Source organism: Mangifera indica, chromosome 11, assembly GCF_011075055.1.
Source record: "Mangifera indica cultivar Alphonso chromosome 11, CATAS_Mindica_2.1, whole genome shotgun sequence".
In the NCBI taxonomy this organism is placed as follows: domain Eukaryota; kingdom Viridiplantae; phylum Streptophyta; class Magnoliopsida; order Sapindales; family Anacardiaceae; genus Mangifera; species Mangifera indica.
This window is the reverse complement of record NC_058147.1, coordinates 2,394,509-2,414,138: the sequence shown is the minus strand read 5'-3', so window position 1 is coordinate 2,414,138 and position 19,630 is coordinate 2,394,509. Positions and strand designations below refer to the sequence as shown.

Below are 19,630 nucleotides of genomic sequence, written 5' to 3'. Positions count from 1 at the left end.
AAAGGGAAGGGGGAGTGACCGAGAGAGAGAAGGCTAGAAAGAGAGAGCTAATGCCCAAAGACAGCAAATGGTCGTTAGAGATGAGATTTGAAACTAAAAGAAAGTAAAGAGATGAAAATAAAATTTTTTAGGAAGTTAGGGGGTGGTTGTATATGGAAAAAAATGAGAGTTTACAACTCTAGACTTGAGAGAAGGAGGGGAAATGTCAATTTTAAAACCTGCAAAATATGAGATTATGAGACATAAATAAAAATTGGCCAAAGGACTATTTCCCACCCAAAGTATGCACTTTTCTCAAGTTTCCCCCATTAACTTTGAAAATACCATTTACCCACCCGTTGCTGTTTAAAATTAACGATTTCAAGAGCAAAATCATCATTTTGTCTGTATTATTAAAAATAAACTTAAATTTGATTTTATTTTCCTCCCTAAACCCTAAAAACTAATAATTTCCCCCAACATAAGTTTTAAAAAACTGTATTTTCCCCCCTAGGGTTTTCAATTTTCTGAGTTAGATTTTCGGTGTCGTTTCTTCCTCTTCGACGACCTCCAGGCGACTCCTCTTCCTTTTCAGCGCGGCCTCCTTCTTGCGGTTGTCCTGGGAACTATCGTCGATGAAGACAAGTTGTCTTCGTCTCTAGATGACGACGAGTCAACGACTGTGCCTAGCGTAATCGCCGGAAGGAGGCCGTGCCAGAGAGGAAAAGAAGTCGCCTGGAGGTCGCTGGATAGAGAAAGAAACGGCATCGGAAAACTAACTCTGAAAAATTGAAAACCCTAAGGGGGAAAACGTTGTTTTTAAAAACTTGGGTTAGAGAAAATTGTTAGTTTTTGAAATTTTAGGGGGAAAAATGAGATAAATTTTTTAGAGGTTAGCGTTCCGTTAAATTTAACAGTCTATTGGTGGGTAAATAGTATTTTCGAAGTTAATAGAAAGAAACTTGAGAAAAACACATACTTTAGATGAGAAATAGTCGTTTGACCATAAAAATTTTAAAACTTAAAGATAATATTAAAATATGAGTTTAAATAAATTTTTTAAATAATAATTTTATTTTTAATAGTAATTATAAAATTAAATAAATAAATAGATATTTAAATTTTTAAAAATTAATAAGAGTGAGTCGGGTTTACACTATGCGTTCGGTGGGATAATAATTTTTGGCCCCAGGTAACAGAACAAAGATCTTCGTATCTGAAGGGTTTCTCTTGTTTAAGTGGGCTCACTTGATTGAAGAATGGGCTCCGGCTCGTAGAATATGAAGCCCATGTTAAGAGCAAGAACTCAACAATTGTACAGGCATGTCGATATGTAATGTAAACGTGCTGCTTATCGTCCCCAAAAGCAGCTTCAAAATGCTTTCGTTGCTTCAGAAGTAATGGTTGATGCAACCCGAATTGATATTATGATGCAGTGTCTTCAACAGCAAATACAACATCATAATTTTATTATTCCCTACGATGCTCGGGTACTATTCGATTTTCACGCTTCACCATCTCTCTCGTCTCCACGCGCTCCGTTTCCTCCATTGGAAGCCCCGCCACGAATACAGGCTACCCCGACCCGAATTGGTAGAACGAATAACGCGTATCCTTGTCCTGGGCCGTTACGACGCCCTTAACAACCTCTCTTTTGATTACTCAGATGACCTTCTCGATTCAGTCTTGCTGAAACTCAGACTAAATCCTAAGGCTTGCTTGGTTTTTTTCGAATTAGCTTCAAAGCAGCAAGATTTCAGGCCAAGTGTTAAGTCCTATTGCAAGATTGTTCACATCTTGTCACGTGCTCGAATGTACGATGAAACCCGACACTGTTTATACGAATTGGTTGAGTTATGTCGGAATAATTACTCGGGCTTCGTAATCTGGGATGAGCTTGTTAAGATTTACAAGGATTTTACATTTTCCCCTATTGTTTTTGATATGATATTGAAAATTTTTGCTGAGAGAGGCATGCTGAAGAATGCATTGCACGTATTCGATAATATGGGAAAGTATGGCCGTGTCCCAAGTTTGAGGTCTTGTAATTCTTTGTTGAGTAGGTTGGTTAAAAATGATGAAACGAATGTTGCGCTGCTTGTTTATGAGCAAATGATTAAAGTTGGGATTGTACCCGATGTTTTTACATGTTCAATAATGGTTAATGCGTATTGTAAGGAGAAGAGAGTGGAAAAGGCTTTGGAGTTCGTGAAAGAGATGGAGAGTCTGAGTTTCGAATTGAATGTTGTGACTTACAATAGTTTGATGGATGGATATGTTAGTTTAGGAGATATTGAAGGTGCAAAAAAAGTGTTAGAGTTGATGTGTGAAAGGGGGATTTCAAGAAATGTGGTTACATATACATTGTTGATTAAGGGTTATTGTAAACAAGGTAAGATGGAGGAAGCCGAGAAGGTACTTCAAAGAATTAATGATGAGCAGGATGTACTTGCCGATGAATGTGCTTATGGGATTCTGATAGACGGGTATTGTAGAGTAGGTAAAGTTGACGATGCTAATAGGGTTCAGAATGAGATGCTGAAGGCAGGATTGAAGATGAATCTGCTTATTTGTAACTCTTTAATTAATGGCTACTGTAAACTCGGTCAAATTTGTCAAGCAAAACGAATGTTAAGCCATATGGGAGATTGGAACTTAAGGCCAGATTCATTCAGTTATCATACACTTCTGGATGGGTTTTGCAGAGTAAATAATGTGAGTGAGGCCTTCAAGCTTTGTGATGGAATGATTCGTGAAGGAATCCCTCCAACTGTTGTTACTTATAATACTCTTCTCAAGGGTTTGTGCCGTGTGGGTGCTTTTGACGATGCTTTGCACCTGTGGTGTATGATGTTGAAAAGAGGTGTAGCTCCTAATGTCGTTGGCTATTGTACTCTGCTTGACATTTTATTCAAGATGGGAGATCTTGATGGGGCATTAAGACTTTGGAAAAATATATCAGCCAGGGGTTTCTCCAAAAACACAATTGCTTTCAATACAATGATTAATGGATTATGCAAGATGGGGAAAATGATTGAAGCACAGCAGATTTTTGACAGGATGAAGGAGCTGGGATGTTTGCCTGACAAAGTAACATATAGAATCCTGAGTGATGGCTATTGTAAAGTTGGAAATATTGAGGAAGCTTTTAACATTAAAAATATGATGGAAAGGGAAGCAGTTTTTCCTTCCATTGAAATGTATAATTCTCTTATTAGTGGAGCCTTTAGGTCTAGGAAATTAAGTAAAGTGGTGGATCTTCTTGCTGAAATGCAGACTTCAGGGTTATCACCTAATGCTGTAACTTATGCGGCCCTTGTTATTGGGTGGTGTGATGTAGGGATGCTGGATAAAGCTTTTAATACATACTTCGAGATGATAGAAAAGGGGTCTGCCTCCAATGTGATTATGTGCAGCAAAATTGTTTGCACCCTGTATGGACTTGGTAGGATTGATGAAGCAAATATGCTTTTGCTGAAAATTGTGGATTTTGATCTTGGTGCACATCTCAAACTCCTCAACACTGATGTAATTAGTCTGGATGTTCAGAAAATTGCTGACTCCCTGGATGAAAGTGCCAAAAGTTTTGATATGCCCAACAGTGTGTTGTACAATATAGCTATTGCTGGACTTTGCAAGTCTGGGAAGCTTGATGATGCAAGAAGTGTTTTCTCAGCTTTGTTGCTTACGGGCTTTACTCCAGACAATTTTACGTACTGTACCCTGATTCATGCCTATGCAGCTGTTGGTGATGTCACTGAAGCTTTCAATTTACGAGATGAAATGCTGAAAAGAGGTCTCGTTCCAAACATTGCCACATACAATGCTCTAATTAGTGGTTTGTGTAAATCAGGCAAACTGGACCGAGCACAGAGGCTTTTCCACAAACTTCACCTGAAAGGTTTGGCCCCTAATGTCATAACCTATAATAGTCTGATTGATGGTTACTGTAAAAGTGGTAATACCCAACAAGCCTTTAATTTGAAATGTAAAATGATTAAAGAAGGGATTGCTCCTTCCGTTGTTACCTACTCTACCTTGATAAAAGCACTTTGTGAGCAAGGAAATAGGGAAGAATCAATGAAACTTTTAGGCCAGATGATTAAGTCAGGTGTGGATCAAAATCTTGCCATGTTATCTAAGTTGGTGCAAGGTTATGTTAAATGTGAAGATGTAAAGAAGATCTCCAAGCTTCATAACATGATGCATTTCAGTTGTTTTCCGTCTAATGTTATCTATTATGATAAACCAATGGAGATGACCGAGTCTGCTGCTTTGCTTAAATCATATGATGTTTCCGAAGCTGCTTGTTGATGAATGATCAATGGATGATGTCATTTGTGGGAATGATTGTGAGTTTGCCCATTGCCTTTGGACTTTGAAATTCTGAGATAGTAGGCCCAAGTACTTCTCATTGACTCTCAACACCTCAGGTAATGTGTGTATCAGAAGCATAGATGTGTTTACTTTTCATTTGCAAGATTCTCCAAGTAAAGGTGATTCACATGGTGCAGGATATAATCATTCTCTTGGTCCCAAATTCGGTTGCTGAATGCTACGTCAGAAGATTGTGTGGAAGCCTGGTTACTTATTTTTCTTGTAACTGGAACTAATGTTGGAGTATGAACAAGTTTTTAGCATGAGCAATCTAAAACTTTGGAATTTGAAACTGTTTTTAGCATGAGCCAGTGCAAAGTCTGGCTCTTGTGCAAAGCAAAGGTACAAAATGGCTCTCACTGAAGGTTATCTGTATGCCTAAACTGTTTGGAATCTGTAAGTATTCTTCATTCTATTATATATAGCAATCATCTGCATCAAGTTGGTGTGCTATTTATTTTCTTTGCAGAAAATGAAGGATGTCAACATCTATGCCAAATTTCTTAAAATGTGGAAATCATGTTTGAAGGGACCCCAAGAGTACAAAGAGAAGGAGGTGTAGAAGTGATTTTTCTAAGAACTTTTCATAGACACTGCTGGATTATGCTTCAAAGAAGTGATCTGGTATGTCCTGCGTTTTTCATTATTACCTTAAGTTATAAACTTTGGCAAGCTTAGAAATGGAATTCCTTTGAATTGGATAAAGTTAAAGTACTAGTGTTCTCATAAAATATTGATTCTCATACTTTTAGGAATTGTCATTTCCTTATATCTTGTTAGTCTCGGACTTCTAAATGGGCAATTGTGAATTCTTCATAATAATAGTTATTCCCATAATTAGTACAGGATTGAAGACATATCAAAATTAATGTGTTTCTGACTGGTGCAACTCTTAACATTGTGGCATACCATACTAGTGGCAGTTTGTGGACTTCGATTTTGAAGGAAGTCCAAGACTTCTCATCATCTATTCATCTCATGAGGAAGAGAATTTTGGTTAATTTTTGTATACTTTGTTTTCCTTTTGGGACAGGAGAGGGAAGACTATTATAAGCAGACTTCTCTTATTGTTGTTCGGTGGAATTGTCACTTGTCCCTCAAGTCTTTTGATCTCTTTGTGGATATAGCCAGAAAATAAGGAAAAACTATTATTTCTAGCAGGCCATGCAATGTTACCAGTGCCTAATAGTTGGTTAGACATACTCACTGACACGCACATGAGCACACATCCAAACTTCAGCTGCCCCTAGTGGGATATTTCTGGATGGAGATTATGCTATTATTATATGACCAGGCTTTCATTTGTCAAAATGTTACAATCTGTGTCAAGTTCTTGTCCCACAGAGGATGAAGCACCAAGATCATTAATGCATGCTGGTAATTGTGTCTTAGACCGCATTTCTGACTGCCATTGGGGTTCAGAATGTTGCTTCCATCTCAAATCTTTTTTGACATAAAATCCGCCAGCAAACTTAAGGCTTTGTTTATACATCCAGCTCTAGCCGTGGTATTTATGGTTCACTAGGTGATGTAGCCAAAATTTTTTTGACATTATTAAATCATTGATAAGGATGAACTTTTACATATTATTAAATCATATCAATTTCAACTACAGAGTATTGTTTGTCTATATATTTTCTTTGATTATTTATACATTCCTCCAGCTGGTGTGGTTAATTTGAAAATTGCTCTGTTTTTCACTAGCAGATATTGGTTTGATAACTGCTATCATACATGCAATGGGAGGAAACTGTGAGGTACCTGAAATATTTCTGTTGACCAATCTCTTTATGTGGAGTATCATGCAGGCTTACTGTGCTAGAAATTTTACATACATTTTGGCTCCATGTACAAGATATGCTTGACACTGGTTGATGTTGGATTAATGCAGTAGATTGAAGAATGCTTAATTTATCAACAATTTGATTCAGAAATTTAGGCCATTCCTATAAGTTAGTGGGTCATTTCAAAACTGGGTAAACTAGAGGCGCTCTCAGTATGTCTGATGATGACAGACAGAAAGGTATCCCATCAACATAAATAAGCTGAGGATAAAGTAGGAAGCTTAGCTTTTAAATAAACTATCTTGTGTGAAAGCACACTATGGTCAAGTTGGTGGGAGGTGAACCTGGATACAGACTATGAACCTCGTGTATCAGACCCCGATTCATCTTCTCTTTTTCATTCAATAACTGCAATGACAGAGGAAAGAAAATAAACTTCACTAATTCTTGAAGCTAACTTTCATTCGAATCTCTGAGATGAGATGCCATCACAGTCACAGTCATACATAGACTAGCATTGATATGAGCTAAATACAACATAAGGAAAAATGACTTCTCCTCTTTGTGAGTAGGTGGACAGAAAGATATGCCCCAACTAACTGGGCAGGCTTGTTACTTTGATTTTCGGGTACATCCATGGAATGTGAAAGAGGAGAAGAAATATCGAGCTTTAATTTTGGTGTTTTTGCAATTTGCCAAATTTGTTCCAACCATTGCTTTACTTGAGAAAGAAAGTTGCCTCTATGACCCCGTAATGCACAGAGCCTTATATTTCAAGGTACAAATTCCTTTCCAGGAAGATTACTAGAATTTTACAGCATGGGAAAAAACGATGAAGAATACATTCTTCATTAAATCTTGAATAAATTTTATATGTTTTCAACAAAAATGTGTGCTCATTTCACTACCCAAAAGCAAAAATTGAATGATTTTAACACACGGATTCTGGAGAAAATTTTTAATGGATATATGTTATGCTGTCTCTTTCTCTCATCCTCTTGTTGAAGTTTTAAGTTATCCAAGCTATCTATAAAATTAATAAATCATACTTCTTTATTGTTGTGTTATATTAAATTACTAAATCATATATATAGATATGTGGTTGGAAGAGTGTTCAAGATTTAACACAAAAATTCAATTATGAAATGTACAGACGAAGAAGAAGAAGGTTGGCCAATAAGAAGTCTCGATAAAATAAAAAGGGTTTCCTCCAAATTATCCAACTCTTTCCTATCAACAATCATTAAAGGGTACAAGTAAATTTTCTAACTCAAGATTATGAGAAGATTTTCGTTTAGCAACGAATTTATTCAAAATCTTTTATAAATATTTTTTTTTTATTTCCCATCTTCACCTTTCTTATCAACATAATTTCAATATTATAAATTACAAATATCTTGGTTATCATAATTTGAGAGACATCACCTCTCGTAGTTGAACAAGATGCCACCGTGTGTGGGGTTGCAAAATTGGATTGATTTGGATTTCTATGGATCGTTTGTACATTACTTAAAAAGTCTATAAAAGAACAGTATAAGATAGAATTTTGTTTGTACTTTGAGATTAAGTAATTTACTTAGTGATTGAACCCAGTAAGGTAATTACGTATCAAATTCGTATAAAAACTTTATTTGTATTTTAAAAAATATATATGATAATATAAATCTTCAATTTAAAAATTTTAATATTCCACCCATTTTACAGTATTTTTCTGTTTTATTCTTTTTATAGAAGAATTTGGATCTGGCAGCCATCCCTGCCAACTTTTGACTATGACTTTCCACCTTTGGTTAATTTATTTGAATTCAAAAGCCACCACCGTCAACCAATTCACTGCTATAAACGTTTAAACACTGTAAGCCAATTCATCAACAATTCCTTCCTGCAGGATTCTACTTCCAATTTACTGGATAATAATTTGTAACAAGAAGATAATCTAAAATCCCTGACACCCAACAATAAAATATTATATTCTAAATTTTGAATTTTGCTTTATAAACTCAAAAGATATGAAAACAAATTTAAACGAGATTCTGATCATGCCACTGTATCTTGTGAAAGGAAAGATGGTGCTTGAAAATGAAACTGATATTATATTTTGTGATGGAGATTTGATCAAATTTTCCCTATAAGATAAGGACAAGGCTTGTTCAATACTCTCGTTATTTATCTATGAAAATCTTATTTGAATTAGATTATTCGTTCAAATATAAATTAATTTTACACTAAGTAAATAAAGTTTCTGGATTTCTTTCCTATTTGACAATCCTCTCCCTTATCAATTGAAGTCTCTCCTTCTTACTCCACCGACAGACACAGACTCTACACAAATATTTTGAAAGCTGGCCATCATCAAACTAATAAAGGCTCCCAGAATTGGAAAAGGGGATTAAAATATTTCATTTCATTTGTGAACTTAGATAACAGAAAATTGATAATAATAGCTCTACAATTATCATGAACTCGATTTCGGTTGTGGATTTTCTCCTTATTGTTACACACAATTTGATTGTATACGATACCTGTATAATCTACAAGAAGGAAGAAACTTTTCTTCTTCTTCCATGATTCATCTTCAGAGTAAGCTTCAAACTTAGACCATTTGAACAGAGGGGAGCTCGGACACCAAGACTTTCCCCTCTCCAGCTTACAAAGCTCAAGAGCAATGGAGCCTTTTTGAGAAACATAACTTTAAGAGTGTTGAATAATTTTCTCAAGAATCCAAAGCAAATGGGGTCTGTAAGAGATCGTAAGGAGCCCAGAGCGCATCCAAGGGACATGGCCGGTTAGCATCGAGCCTAGCCCATGGCTTGCCTTTGCCACTCCAGTGTAGAAGACTAACGGGACCCGGATGTAAATCTCTGCAAAGTCCTCTAAAATTATCCCCACCAAGTCCATGTTGATTCCATCTATGATCAACCGGCACTATGTTCCCTGCAAAAACTAACAAGAATGGCGGCAATGAACCCAGTTCGTATATTCGCATTCTCTTTTGTAGCTCCATCCATTCTTCAATCTTGGCAGTATAAGCACCTCGTCTCCAACGATCAAGATCGATCACCATCACACCAGTGTTAAAATAGCAAGCTTTACGGTTTGCGAAAATGAGTGACAGAGAAGGATTAGACCAAAAGGATGGTGTAAAATATGAAGTGAAATTCGCATTACAGTATTCTGGAGCAGCCAAGACAGAGTTTTTACCAAGATCAGTGGCTGCAAGTTTGGCTATATCATCCACCAGGACTAAATCCGAGTCAAGGTAAACGACTCGTCTTACGCATAAAGGTAAAATATTGGCTAAATAACTACGAGCGTAGTTTAGAGGGCAGTCGAGAGCTGAACGAATTGATGTAGAAATGAGTCCAGAGACGGCAGAGTCATCAAACGAATAAACCCGGAAATTTAAATAAGGGAAGGAAGACGAGATGGTGGCGCGTAGAAGAGAGACGTTGGCAGAGCCAGAAGCAACAAAATGAAAGGCAATATTTTGAGGACAAGAGGAATGTTGAAGAACTGAAAGAACAGCTGCCATTGAACCACGAATGTAGGTAGAATCAAGCGTCATAGCGACATGGACGGCTTGATTGGAGCAGAAAACTGAAGCTTCAGAATCTTCTGGGTCATCATTAAAAATGGAAACACAATCTGGAGAATTGTAGAACTGGGGAGCTTCTTTGAACTGTTGAGTGGCAATGGCGGTGAAGGTTAACAGAGCAAGCAAGAAGAAAGCAGAAATCAGAGGCGATGTAGGAGGTGGCATGTTGTTTGTCAAGAACAGAACAGATTTGAAGGAGAGAATGAGAGGTACCTTAGGATTTATTGAGAGCAAAGATTTGTTTGTTTGGTTTTGATTCAGATTTGAGATTTAAAAGTTGAAACACGGTTTTTATGAGAAAAACGAAATTCCAGAGAAGAGAAGAATGGCCGTGGCCGGGCTGCAAAGCCCGAGAGAGAAAGTGAAGTCAGTCAAGAATTTTTCTGACGGATTCACATTGGCTCTAGTTCTTCACTGATTTGTACCCTTTTCGGCTATGGGTCCAGTAAGGTCCTACATCTCTTTCTATCTCCTTTGAAGTTATATTATTATTATAAATTATATGTCAAATAACTTTGTCCCACCCCAAGTTCTATAAAACAATTTTCCTTCCTTTAAATTTTAAAAAACTAGATTCTCACTTGTTTATGAGTGAATTTGAAAGTTTTTCAAAAAATTACTATTTTGGCCCTCATATTAAAATTATAAAATTATTATTATCATTAAAATAAATATCAAATTATCAACATATTTTTATGAATTTAAAATTTTATTAATTAAAATCTTTAAAAAAATCTAAATATAAAATATTATGTTTTATTTTATTTTTTAAACTATTAAGTGCATATTAAAATTTTAAACTCATAAACTATTTTAGAATTTTCAGAAAATCTCCTAAAAATTTTATTAATACTTCTAATATTTTTAAAAGTTAAGTTTACCCTTAAATTAAAAAAAGAGAGAAAAAAAAAAGAATAAAAAAAAGAAAAAAAATAGAGAAAATATATACATTTATGGAAAATAATTTCTTTGTCTCTTTTTTTTAACGGAATTTATTAATATAAGGAGATAATGGGTGTAATTTTGATATTTTGAAACTTAAAGATGAAAATGTAGTTCAACAAACCTTGGGTGGAAAATGGATTTTTAACCTTATAAATTATATGTATTTTTCCCCGTAGTCATACCTGGAAGGCAAGGAAAAAGATTTAAAAAAGTATTAGAATTAATTATAATAAAAACGCGTATTCACCAAACAGGGTGTTTCTTCAAATTTTGCTTAAAAAATGCAAGGACAAAGCATAAGATGTAATGTGGCGTTGTCTGGTTGGTTAACCCTTAAAGTCCTGACTACACACGTGTCACCAGGAACTCCCAACACGTGAAAATAAAAAGACGATGTTTCACTGACTGGGAAAGCTGCAACAATCTCACTATTCTAGAATTAAAAAAAAAAAAAATGGTTTCCGGCGATGCTTTCTCGTCAATTTTTACATAGGTTGAACCATCGCAGTCTGAGAAAACAATGGCGGAGCGACAAAGTGTCATGCTTTGTGATCAAGCCTGCTCTCTTTTTCATAAATTTTAACCATAAGTATTTATAAATTAATAAATAAATGAATAGTTCTGTGGTGAAGAAGCCAATTGGCGGTGTCTTGTGGCCATTTTGTCACCCAAAGGAAGAAGAATTAGAAGACTTGCCGTCTGTTTAGTCTGGTAAGTTCAGAATGGACAAGGTATATGTGATAAGTTAATGGCATGGGAATAACAGGAGGTGGATAAGAATTTAATCGAGTCTGAGTATTTCTTGATTTAAGTTCAATTTAAATAAAAAAATAATCTGATTTAAATTCAATTTGAATTCGTTAAACCAAAATTATGAAATTTGGTTCAATGAAAATGATTCTAGTTAAGTTTAGTTTAAATGCAACTCACTCCAGCTTATAGTTTATAACATTTGGTTTAAGTTCATGATTAATTAACAAAATAATATTATATTATTTAAATTATTTTAATAATTGATTAATATAATTTAAACTGAATGACAAACTAAATTAAAACTAAATCGAATCATCTATTTGGATCATCAGCTAGACCAAAATTGAGTTATATCTAATTCAAATTTGATTTAATTTTAAAAATAATTTAAACTTTTTAATTTAAATTTGAGCTAAATAAATTGAAATGGAATAAAACTAAATCAAGTCAATTTTGGAGCCCAAGCTAATTTAATTATAAGTCCACCCATAAGTATAACCAACCCATGACAGTGTCATAATTCCCAGCAAGCAGTGGCAAAGTAGGAAGCCGCCCATGTACAACGTAAACAGACCAAACTTGTGCCAACACATGGGACTGTGAATGGGTGAAACGAAACAATAACAAAAACGAAATTAAAACGGGAGAGAGACGGGGTGCTTCTTCAAGAAATGCCACATGAAGGCCACATATTTTGATAAAATAACAAATATAAATTTACAGTAGATTAAAAAAATCTAAACAACCACTTAAGTTTTAATTTATTGGAATATATTTATAAATTTTTTGCTTGAATTAAAGAATAAAATCGTTATTTTATTAGTAATATTAAAATAATTAAAATTATATTTTATTTTCTCTCTTTGATTTAAAAAATTAATTTTTTTAAATTAAATTTTAAAAAAATTTTTTTTTTTTCTAAGATAACAAACTTGAAATTCAATTATTTTCTCTAATGAATAACAAATCAACGATAAAAAAACAAGATGGAGTCTTCCAAAAAACATAGACCATTGTCTAACTCTAAATAATGTTTCGTTATTCAACAATGCATCACACCAATTGCTAGTGACGGGAGAGAAAGGTTTAAAAAAATTTAAGGATTTAAAAAAAAATCATTTTTTAAAATTCAGATATCAAAAAAAATATTAATTTTTAAAATCTGAGTGAAAAAATAAAATAATAAATTTATTAATTATTAAATAATTAAATAATAATTTTACCTTTATATTAACCAATAAATTTATTGATTGTTTGAAAATTGATAAATATTTAAATTTTTTACCGGGTATAGTTTTTAAATTAAACTAAGACTTGAGTGGGAAAAACTCTGCCCGCATATGAATTGCCACCGACGCCTGACCCACTCCGCGCCATGCCATAAACGTGTCTGGCTCATCATGATAACTCACTTAGAAGTCAGTCTCTCCACATTATAGAAGACTCCAGGGCCAACCTACGTTTTTAGACTTGGGACTGGAATCCTACGTCAACACTAGGAACTTTCTCTATCTCCGTTTTCCTATTTTACCTCTGTTATCTTCGTCCCAATCTCAAACCTATTTGTTTCTTTTTTTTTTTTATTATTATTAACTTGAAAGCCAAATGACAAAATGCACACAAAATTTCAACGCTTCTGTCCTCCTATGAGACTTCATTAGGCTTAACATACCATTAACAATTCAAGGAATGGATTGAGTAAATACTTGTTTTATGGGCAATTTAATTGTAGTTGTCGAATTTTATTGTTTTAAATAAATTTCGTCATATCTTTAGGCAAAAAATATATAAAATATATATTTTATATGTTTATCATAAAAAATATATATAAAAAAACACATTTCATTATTCATTAATTTTGTTAATATTAATAAATAATAATTTACATCGGTGCTTTAGTAAAGATGTATAATAAGATAAAAATTTTAGAAATATAATATAATTTCTCTATGATTATTTTATTTAGGGTTAGATTTTTTTTTAATATTTATTACTTATAAAGTGTTTTTTTATTTCCGGGAATGAAATTAACATGAGTTAAGTCTCACTTGGATAAAAAAGATAAACGTACAACATCAATTATTGTTAAATCTCTTTATGTAGGTAAAATGAGAAAGAGAATGCAATGCATACCTATTTTAAATATATTAATAGATATACACTTATATGTATCATTATGTTATTAGATATTATTTTATTTTTAATTTAAAATTATTTAATTATATGATAATACACATAAATATATTATACTATTAACAATTATCATAAATATATTATTAATAATTATATAATAATATATATAAATATATTATATTATATTATTAACAATATAATATATTAAACATCGTCATATTTTAACAATTTTCTTACCTTTTTTTTTATCCAGATTTATTAAGTGGGGAACAGAGTACGTACAAGTACGCGAGCCTAAAAGCTTTCAACGATGGGTTAAACTCTCAATCAATCAGCCCATGTGCTCAAAAGTTGAGTCTCTGGTATAAGGGGCCACAAATGACATTTATCATTGAGCAGGTGGATCACAATGTTCATGAAACTTCAGCTGGAAAAACAACCAAGGGCCTATCTGTCTTTAAGAAAACAAAACAGCAACAGTTCGTCTAGTATTGAGTGGAATTGCCTTTTTTCTTGGGACCCACAGTCATTAGCTAGAATCCACCACAATCACCCTGGACCCAACTGATAACCCTTCCTAGTCGTAATAAATAGCCATAAGGGTTTGATGGGGCGGAGGAATATTAATTAATTTTAAAAAAAAAAAATTAAAAATTATTAAATATAAATTATTATTATTATATTTAAAAATAAATTATTTTTAATAAATATTAACATATTATTTTATTTAAATATTTTTAAGTTTAATTATTCTAAAATATTTTTATATTATTTATCATATTAATAATATAATACCTAAAATGGATTTTACAAATAAATAATATTTTAATATTATTTATCATATTAATCAATATACTAATAATTATTAATATATTGATTATTAATATATAATGCCTAAAATGGATTTTGCAAATAAATAAAACTATATACACCTGATTTTAAATACCTAAAGTAAACTAAAGTCACAAATCGGAACCTGCTCTCCATAAAAAACAACCTATAATAAGACTCTAAGATCACTGGAGCAGCACCCCAAATCTAGGGCTACTGGGTTTGGCAGTGAACATGCAGTACTTAAGCCGAGTAATTATATATGACACTTTCTCATGATAAACAAGGAACTGTTCTACTTCTATATCTCTGATTTGCTCATTATCAACTAAAACTGAGCCCTGTAGGTAGTGACAAGGGCCGTGGATGTGTTTTTGTTTTCTTAGCTTTCCAAGCACTGGACAGCATTAGAATGGATAGAAATGTAGTGTGTAGTTGCTGTAGGCACTACAAACCACCTTTCCAGCTACTACATCACTACAACCCAATTTGAAATCTTACTTCATCATCATCAGTTGAATTATACTGAAGATCATGCCGCAGCTTCTATAGATTCAATTCCAACTATGTCACAAAAAAAAAAAAAAAAAAACACCCTTATCCCATGAATCCAATCACTGATCAAGATATAACCCTAAAGCATCCATACAAACCAGGTCCGTGACTAAACCGACTCCAGGCACAACAAAGTCACTACAAAGACAGTTGATCGTAGAGCTTCATTTGTGGAGCTACAAAAATTTAAATGAATAGAAACACAAAATTTTTCAAACACTACTCAAATATACATAATACAACTGCTTAGATTTATTGAGTTCTACTATAAGAACCATCAATTCCAGCCATTGAAGGGCCTTTCAGTATCAATTACAAAAGCAGGTACTCCAATCCATCAAAATGCACACTACTGTTAAATCAACAACTATAACCAGTTCTACACCCTGGACCACTTAAGGAGGTAAGGCTAAATTCAAAAGTTAACAGACAAGTCAATATTTTGATAAATGAGCAGAACATGTACAGCTAACATTATCAAACTTCACAGTTGCCCCATCTCATTGAAAAAAGGAGGAAAATTAAATTTAAACAACCCACCACTGATTTCCAACAACAAAATGTTTAATTCAAAATTTTGATGGAAATTTGGCATGCATATTTATAACAAACTTTTTCTGGTAAACCAAACAATTTCTATAGGAAAATCAATATACAAGGTTTTTCTCTTTCTGACTACTTCCAGCAAAACCACAGTGCAACCTTCCAAATCCCAGAAAAATTTAATGAAAAGGATTTAAGGTAACACTAAACATAAAATATTTTACAAACTGTTGTTTGTCTAAAACTAAATGCTACACATACACAAAGGAAGTATGGCATACTAATCTGCTTTACAGACGTTCATAATCACACTCTACCATTGCAACCCATTCCAACCACATATAGTTTGCATTCCACAAGCTGAGCACAAACATGAAATAAACTACAATTCCTCTAAAAGTATGGTATAAACAATTTCTCACTCACCCAAAAAAATAATAATGAAAAGCGAAAAGAGTTAAGAGAATATGAACTGACAGATCTACAGACACAATATAGCTGACATGCCTAAACACCCACTAGCCCTTGAGCAAAAATTGCAGATACATCTATTGCCAAATAAGAGCAAGAAGAACGCAAAAACCAATAAACAAAAGCAGTCTTTTCAGATAATAATCTTGCTGCCCTTGACTGGTATGCAGAGGATATCCATGTGCATGACCACCATGAAATGAATTAGTAAACCCATAAGGAAAGCCAGCAGCTGCCCCATACATAGCAGGATCTGGGAACCCATGCACCTGAAGGTTAAATAAGGAAGGAATGAGACCACCAAAAGCAGCAGATAAAGTGAAATTCCCAAATCTTGCTGTTGCCATCGGAGCAAACCCTCCCATAAAGCCAAAACCATGTTGATGTTGATGAAAGTGATTTGGCTCTGGTTGGGGAGCTGTTTCTGGTCTCTGGCCTGCTGGACGATTTGGAATGTTAACACCAGGGATGGATTTTGATCTAGGGTCAGTTGATGTTTTTCCCCGGCCATACAAGGGGACTAACTTCTCCTCCTCAATTATAGCCTTACATACAGGGCATTCTCGATAATTAGAGTGAATGTGGAGCCATTTGTAAAGGCATGGCCAGCAGAAAAGATGACCACATAAAGTCACAATTGGATCTTGAGCTAAGTCAAAGCAAATATTGCATTCAAAATTGCCTGCATCACCATTACTATTGTTGTTAGAGTAAGAAGGGCTTTGGGGTGACCGGCTTGTTGATTCCCCAAAACCACTGGCCATTGCTACCACTCCAAACACAAATTCCTATTAGATCAAATTAAGACACGTATTAACACCATAACTCAGTAAATGATTACAAAAAACCGTTCTTCAAGATTACTGGCATCACAATCTGAGATTTCCTAAATAATTCCTCTCACAAGATCAAAGTAATTCGCGTGATGCATATTACAACTAAAGGAAAATCGAGACCACCAATTTAAATATAGAAATATATTCAATTCCAGAAAATCGAAATTTCAGGCGCGACAGAATTACACTGAAAAAATCGCAAAAATTATACAATTTTCGCTGGTCTTTCTGAAAACATAACAGCATTAAAAATATTACAAACACGAAAATTTTCCAAATCACACAGAAAAAAACTCCACAGATATATTTCGACCATCAATACAACAGATCTTCCACGAAATCACCATTTCCATCGCGTAAATAACAATAAAACTCGAGCACAAGAAGTAAACCAATATTTAATCACTAATAAACATGATGCTTAATCCAAGATTAACAACAATTAAAAATAATAATAAAATTGAAAGATAAGAAACCTTAAAATAAAGAGATCGATCGATCAAGCGAGCGCAGCGAAGTCAACAGCACGGATGAATAGAAATGTCAACTCTGCGTTTGTAACTTTTGCATTTTGAATGGGTTGCCCCTGGTTTTGGAATCTGAATGCGGGGAAATAAAAAAAAAAATGAGTCATTAGGCCAGCTGGCACAAATCTGATGGCTAATTGTACGAGATCTTTAAGTGGCCGTCCGATACGTAATTCGTTTTCTGATAGACGGTGTATAGACATTCTTTGCATAAATGAATAATTAACTGTTAAAATTAATTACGGTTTTATATTATTCCTCAACTGTGTGATTGAAACGTATACCGAACCAATAAGGAGTCAAATTCGAAAATTTTTCTTGACTTTGAATTCGTGCTTTAACCAGAATAAAACCAATAACACTCACCCACACCCACACCCACACCCACGGAGGAAATTAATTAAAATAAGTAGTTTGTCGTATAAATATTTTTTAATAAAAATTCTTAGTTTTTATCTTTTTAAATAAATTATATTTTTTATTTCAAAAATACCTCTCTTCCTATATTCTAACGTTTGTAGTAGATTTCACAACAGTTTTCGTTGATTAATCTCTTATATTTTAAAAGATACGTATTAAGTTTTTTTTTATAATAAATAAGATTAATTTTTTATATAATAATTTATTCTTATATATTTTTATATAATTACAAAATGATGGATATACGAATGTTTTCTCAAAACAGTGTATTTTTCAAAGCGGATGCGAAAATGTGCGAAATAGTGCATGAAAGGGCGTAGGTGAGTATAAGGGTGCGGCAACGCTGAAGGGGTGCGTGAAAGGGTGCGAGTGTGTGAAAGATGCGACACGTTTGAAAGGGTGCGGATACGTGAAAGAGTACGACAATTTGAAAAAGGTGCATGAAAGGATGCTTGAAAAGGTGCGGGTGCATGAAATATAAAATATAATATATATATATATAAAGGGGTTGCATTTCCCGCACCCCTTTATATATAAATAAAGAGCAACGCTATGTGTACCCAATTTTGGTACACAATTCATATACATAGTGATATGTCATTATACAATTAGGTGATTTTAAAATATGTATCACCATATGATAAATAAATATCCAATCAGATGATGACACATCATCTGTGTACACAAATTATATACCAAAAATAGGTACACATAGTTTTATTGATAAATAAAAGGGTGCGGAACCCCTTTGCATTTCCCACACCTTTTCATGCATTTGTATCTCTTCACGCACCTTTTTCAAATTTTCTAAACTGTCGCACCTTCACGCACCTTTTCCAAATTTTTCAAATTGTCGCACCCTTTCGCATACTTGCACCCCTTCACGCATCTTTTCCAAATTGTAGCACCCTTTCACGCACCTGCAACCCTTCTCGTACAATTTTCAAATTGTTGCACCCTTTTCAGGCACTTGCACTCGTTCCCTCGCCCCTTCACGCACCCTTTCCAAATTTTTGCACCCTTTCACATACCCGCAACCCTTCTCGCACCCTTTCCAAATTTACACACCCTTCCACGCACCCGCACCTTTTCACACATCATTTCACACATTTTTGCACCTATTCACAAAAAGCGCACCGTTTTGAGAAAACGTCTGATATATCCATCATTTTATAATTGTATAAATGTATATAAGAATCAATTATTATATAAAAAATTATTCTGTTTTTCATATGTAGATATTATTCATTACAGAAAAATTAAATTTAATGCATATAATTTGAAATATAAGAAATTAATGCTGTGAAAGCTACTGTAAACGCTAAGAAATTAGAAGAGGAGTATTTTTTGAATAAAAAATATAATTTGCTTAAAAAGGTAAAAACTAAGAATTCGTATCGAAAAAGGTTTATGCGGCAAACTGACTACCTATTTTAATTAATTCCCCCCCCCCCCCCCCCAACACACACACACACACACACATATGTATAATTAAATATTAAGTAATAATATAGGTAAATACATAGTTATTTATATATTTAAAATAAATATATATACAATATTACTTAAATAAAATATTATATAATATAAAATTCTTCCACTCAATATTTCACTTTAAAAACATAGTTTTAAAATTGGATTTGATTAAGATTCAACTCATCAGACCAACACATACCAATAAAATAATTTTCATTTAAAAATCATTTCTAAACGGTTTGATTCGGATGGAGTTTTCCATTATAAAAAAAAAAATCATTTTTTGAGTTAAAATAGATTAGATCGAGTGGTTATTGATCAATTTTGAGCATGTATATGATTAAACTAAGTTCATTATGATGATAAAATAACTTAAATTATATATTTAATAATAAATAATATAAA

General features: G+C 33.5%; 3 protein-coding genes across 13 annotated transcripts; 1 reads left to right on the top strand and 2 right to left on the bottom strand.

The window, feature by feature from the left end:
- The first annotated feature begins 1,303 nt into the window (after positions 1-1,303).
- On the top strand, positions 1,304-7,133 carry LOC123229529 (putative pentatricopeptide repeat-containing protein At1g19290). Of its 11 annotated transcripts, none has more exons than XM_044655405.1 (6): positions 1,304-4,412; positions 4,494-4,698; positions 4,826-4,980; positions 5,390-5,881; positions 6,064-6,113; positions 6,713-7,133. In XM_044655405.1, the coding sequence occupies exon 1, from the start codon at positions 1,462-1,464 to the stop codon at positions 4,291-4,293; it is 2,832 nt and encodes a 943-aa protein (XP_044511340.1). In that variant the 5' UTR covers positions 1,304-1,461; the 3' UTR covers positions 4,294-4,412; positions 4,494-4,698; positions 4,826-4,980; positions 5,390-5,881; positions 6,064-6,113; positions 6,713-7,133. The 11 variants fall into 11 exon arrangements, with proteins under 11 accessions (XP_044511340.1, XP_044511339.1, XP_044511342.1 ...); XM_044655404.1 differs by lacking the exon at positions 6,713-7,133 and adding an exon at positions 6,248-6,592; XM_044655407.1 differs by lacking the exon at positions 5,390-5,881.
- Positions 7,134-8,516: 1,383 nt separating this feature from the next.
- Positions 8,517-10,161, bottom strand: LOC123229452 (probable galacturonosyltransferase-like 1). Its single transcript, XM_044655262.1, has one exon. The coding sequence runs from the start codon at positions 9,898-9,900 to the stop codon at positions 8,854-8,856; it is 1,047 nt and encodes a 348-aa protein (XP_044511197.1). The 5' UTR covers positions 9,901-10,161; the 3' UTR covers positions 8,517-8,853.
- A 5,653-nt stretch (positions 10,162-15,814) lies between these two features.
- Positions 15,815-17,431, bottom strand: LOC123229453 (E3 ubiquitin-protein ligase RNF185). Its single transcript, XM_044655263.1, has 2 exons — positions 17,279-17,431; positions 15,815-16,754 (listed from the first exon to the last, which is right to left on the bottom strand). The coding sequence occupies exon 2, from the start codon at positions 16,728-16,730 to the stop codon at positions 16,044-16,046; it is 687 nt and encodes a 228-aa protein (XP_044511198.1). The 5' UTR covers positions 16,731-16,754; positions 17,279-17,431; the 3' UTR covers positions 15,815-16,043.
- Between the last annotated feature and the right edge of the window lie 2,199 nt (positions 17,432-19,630).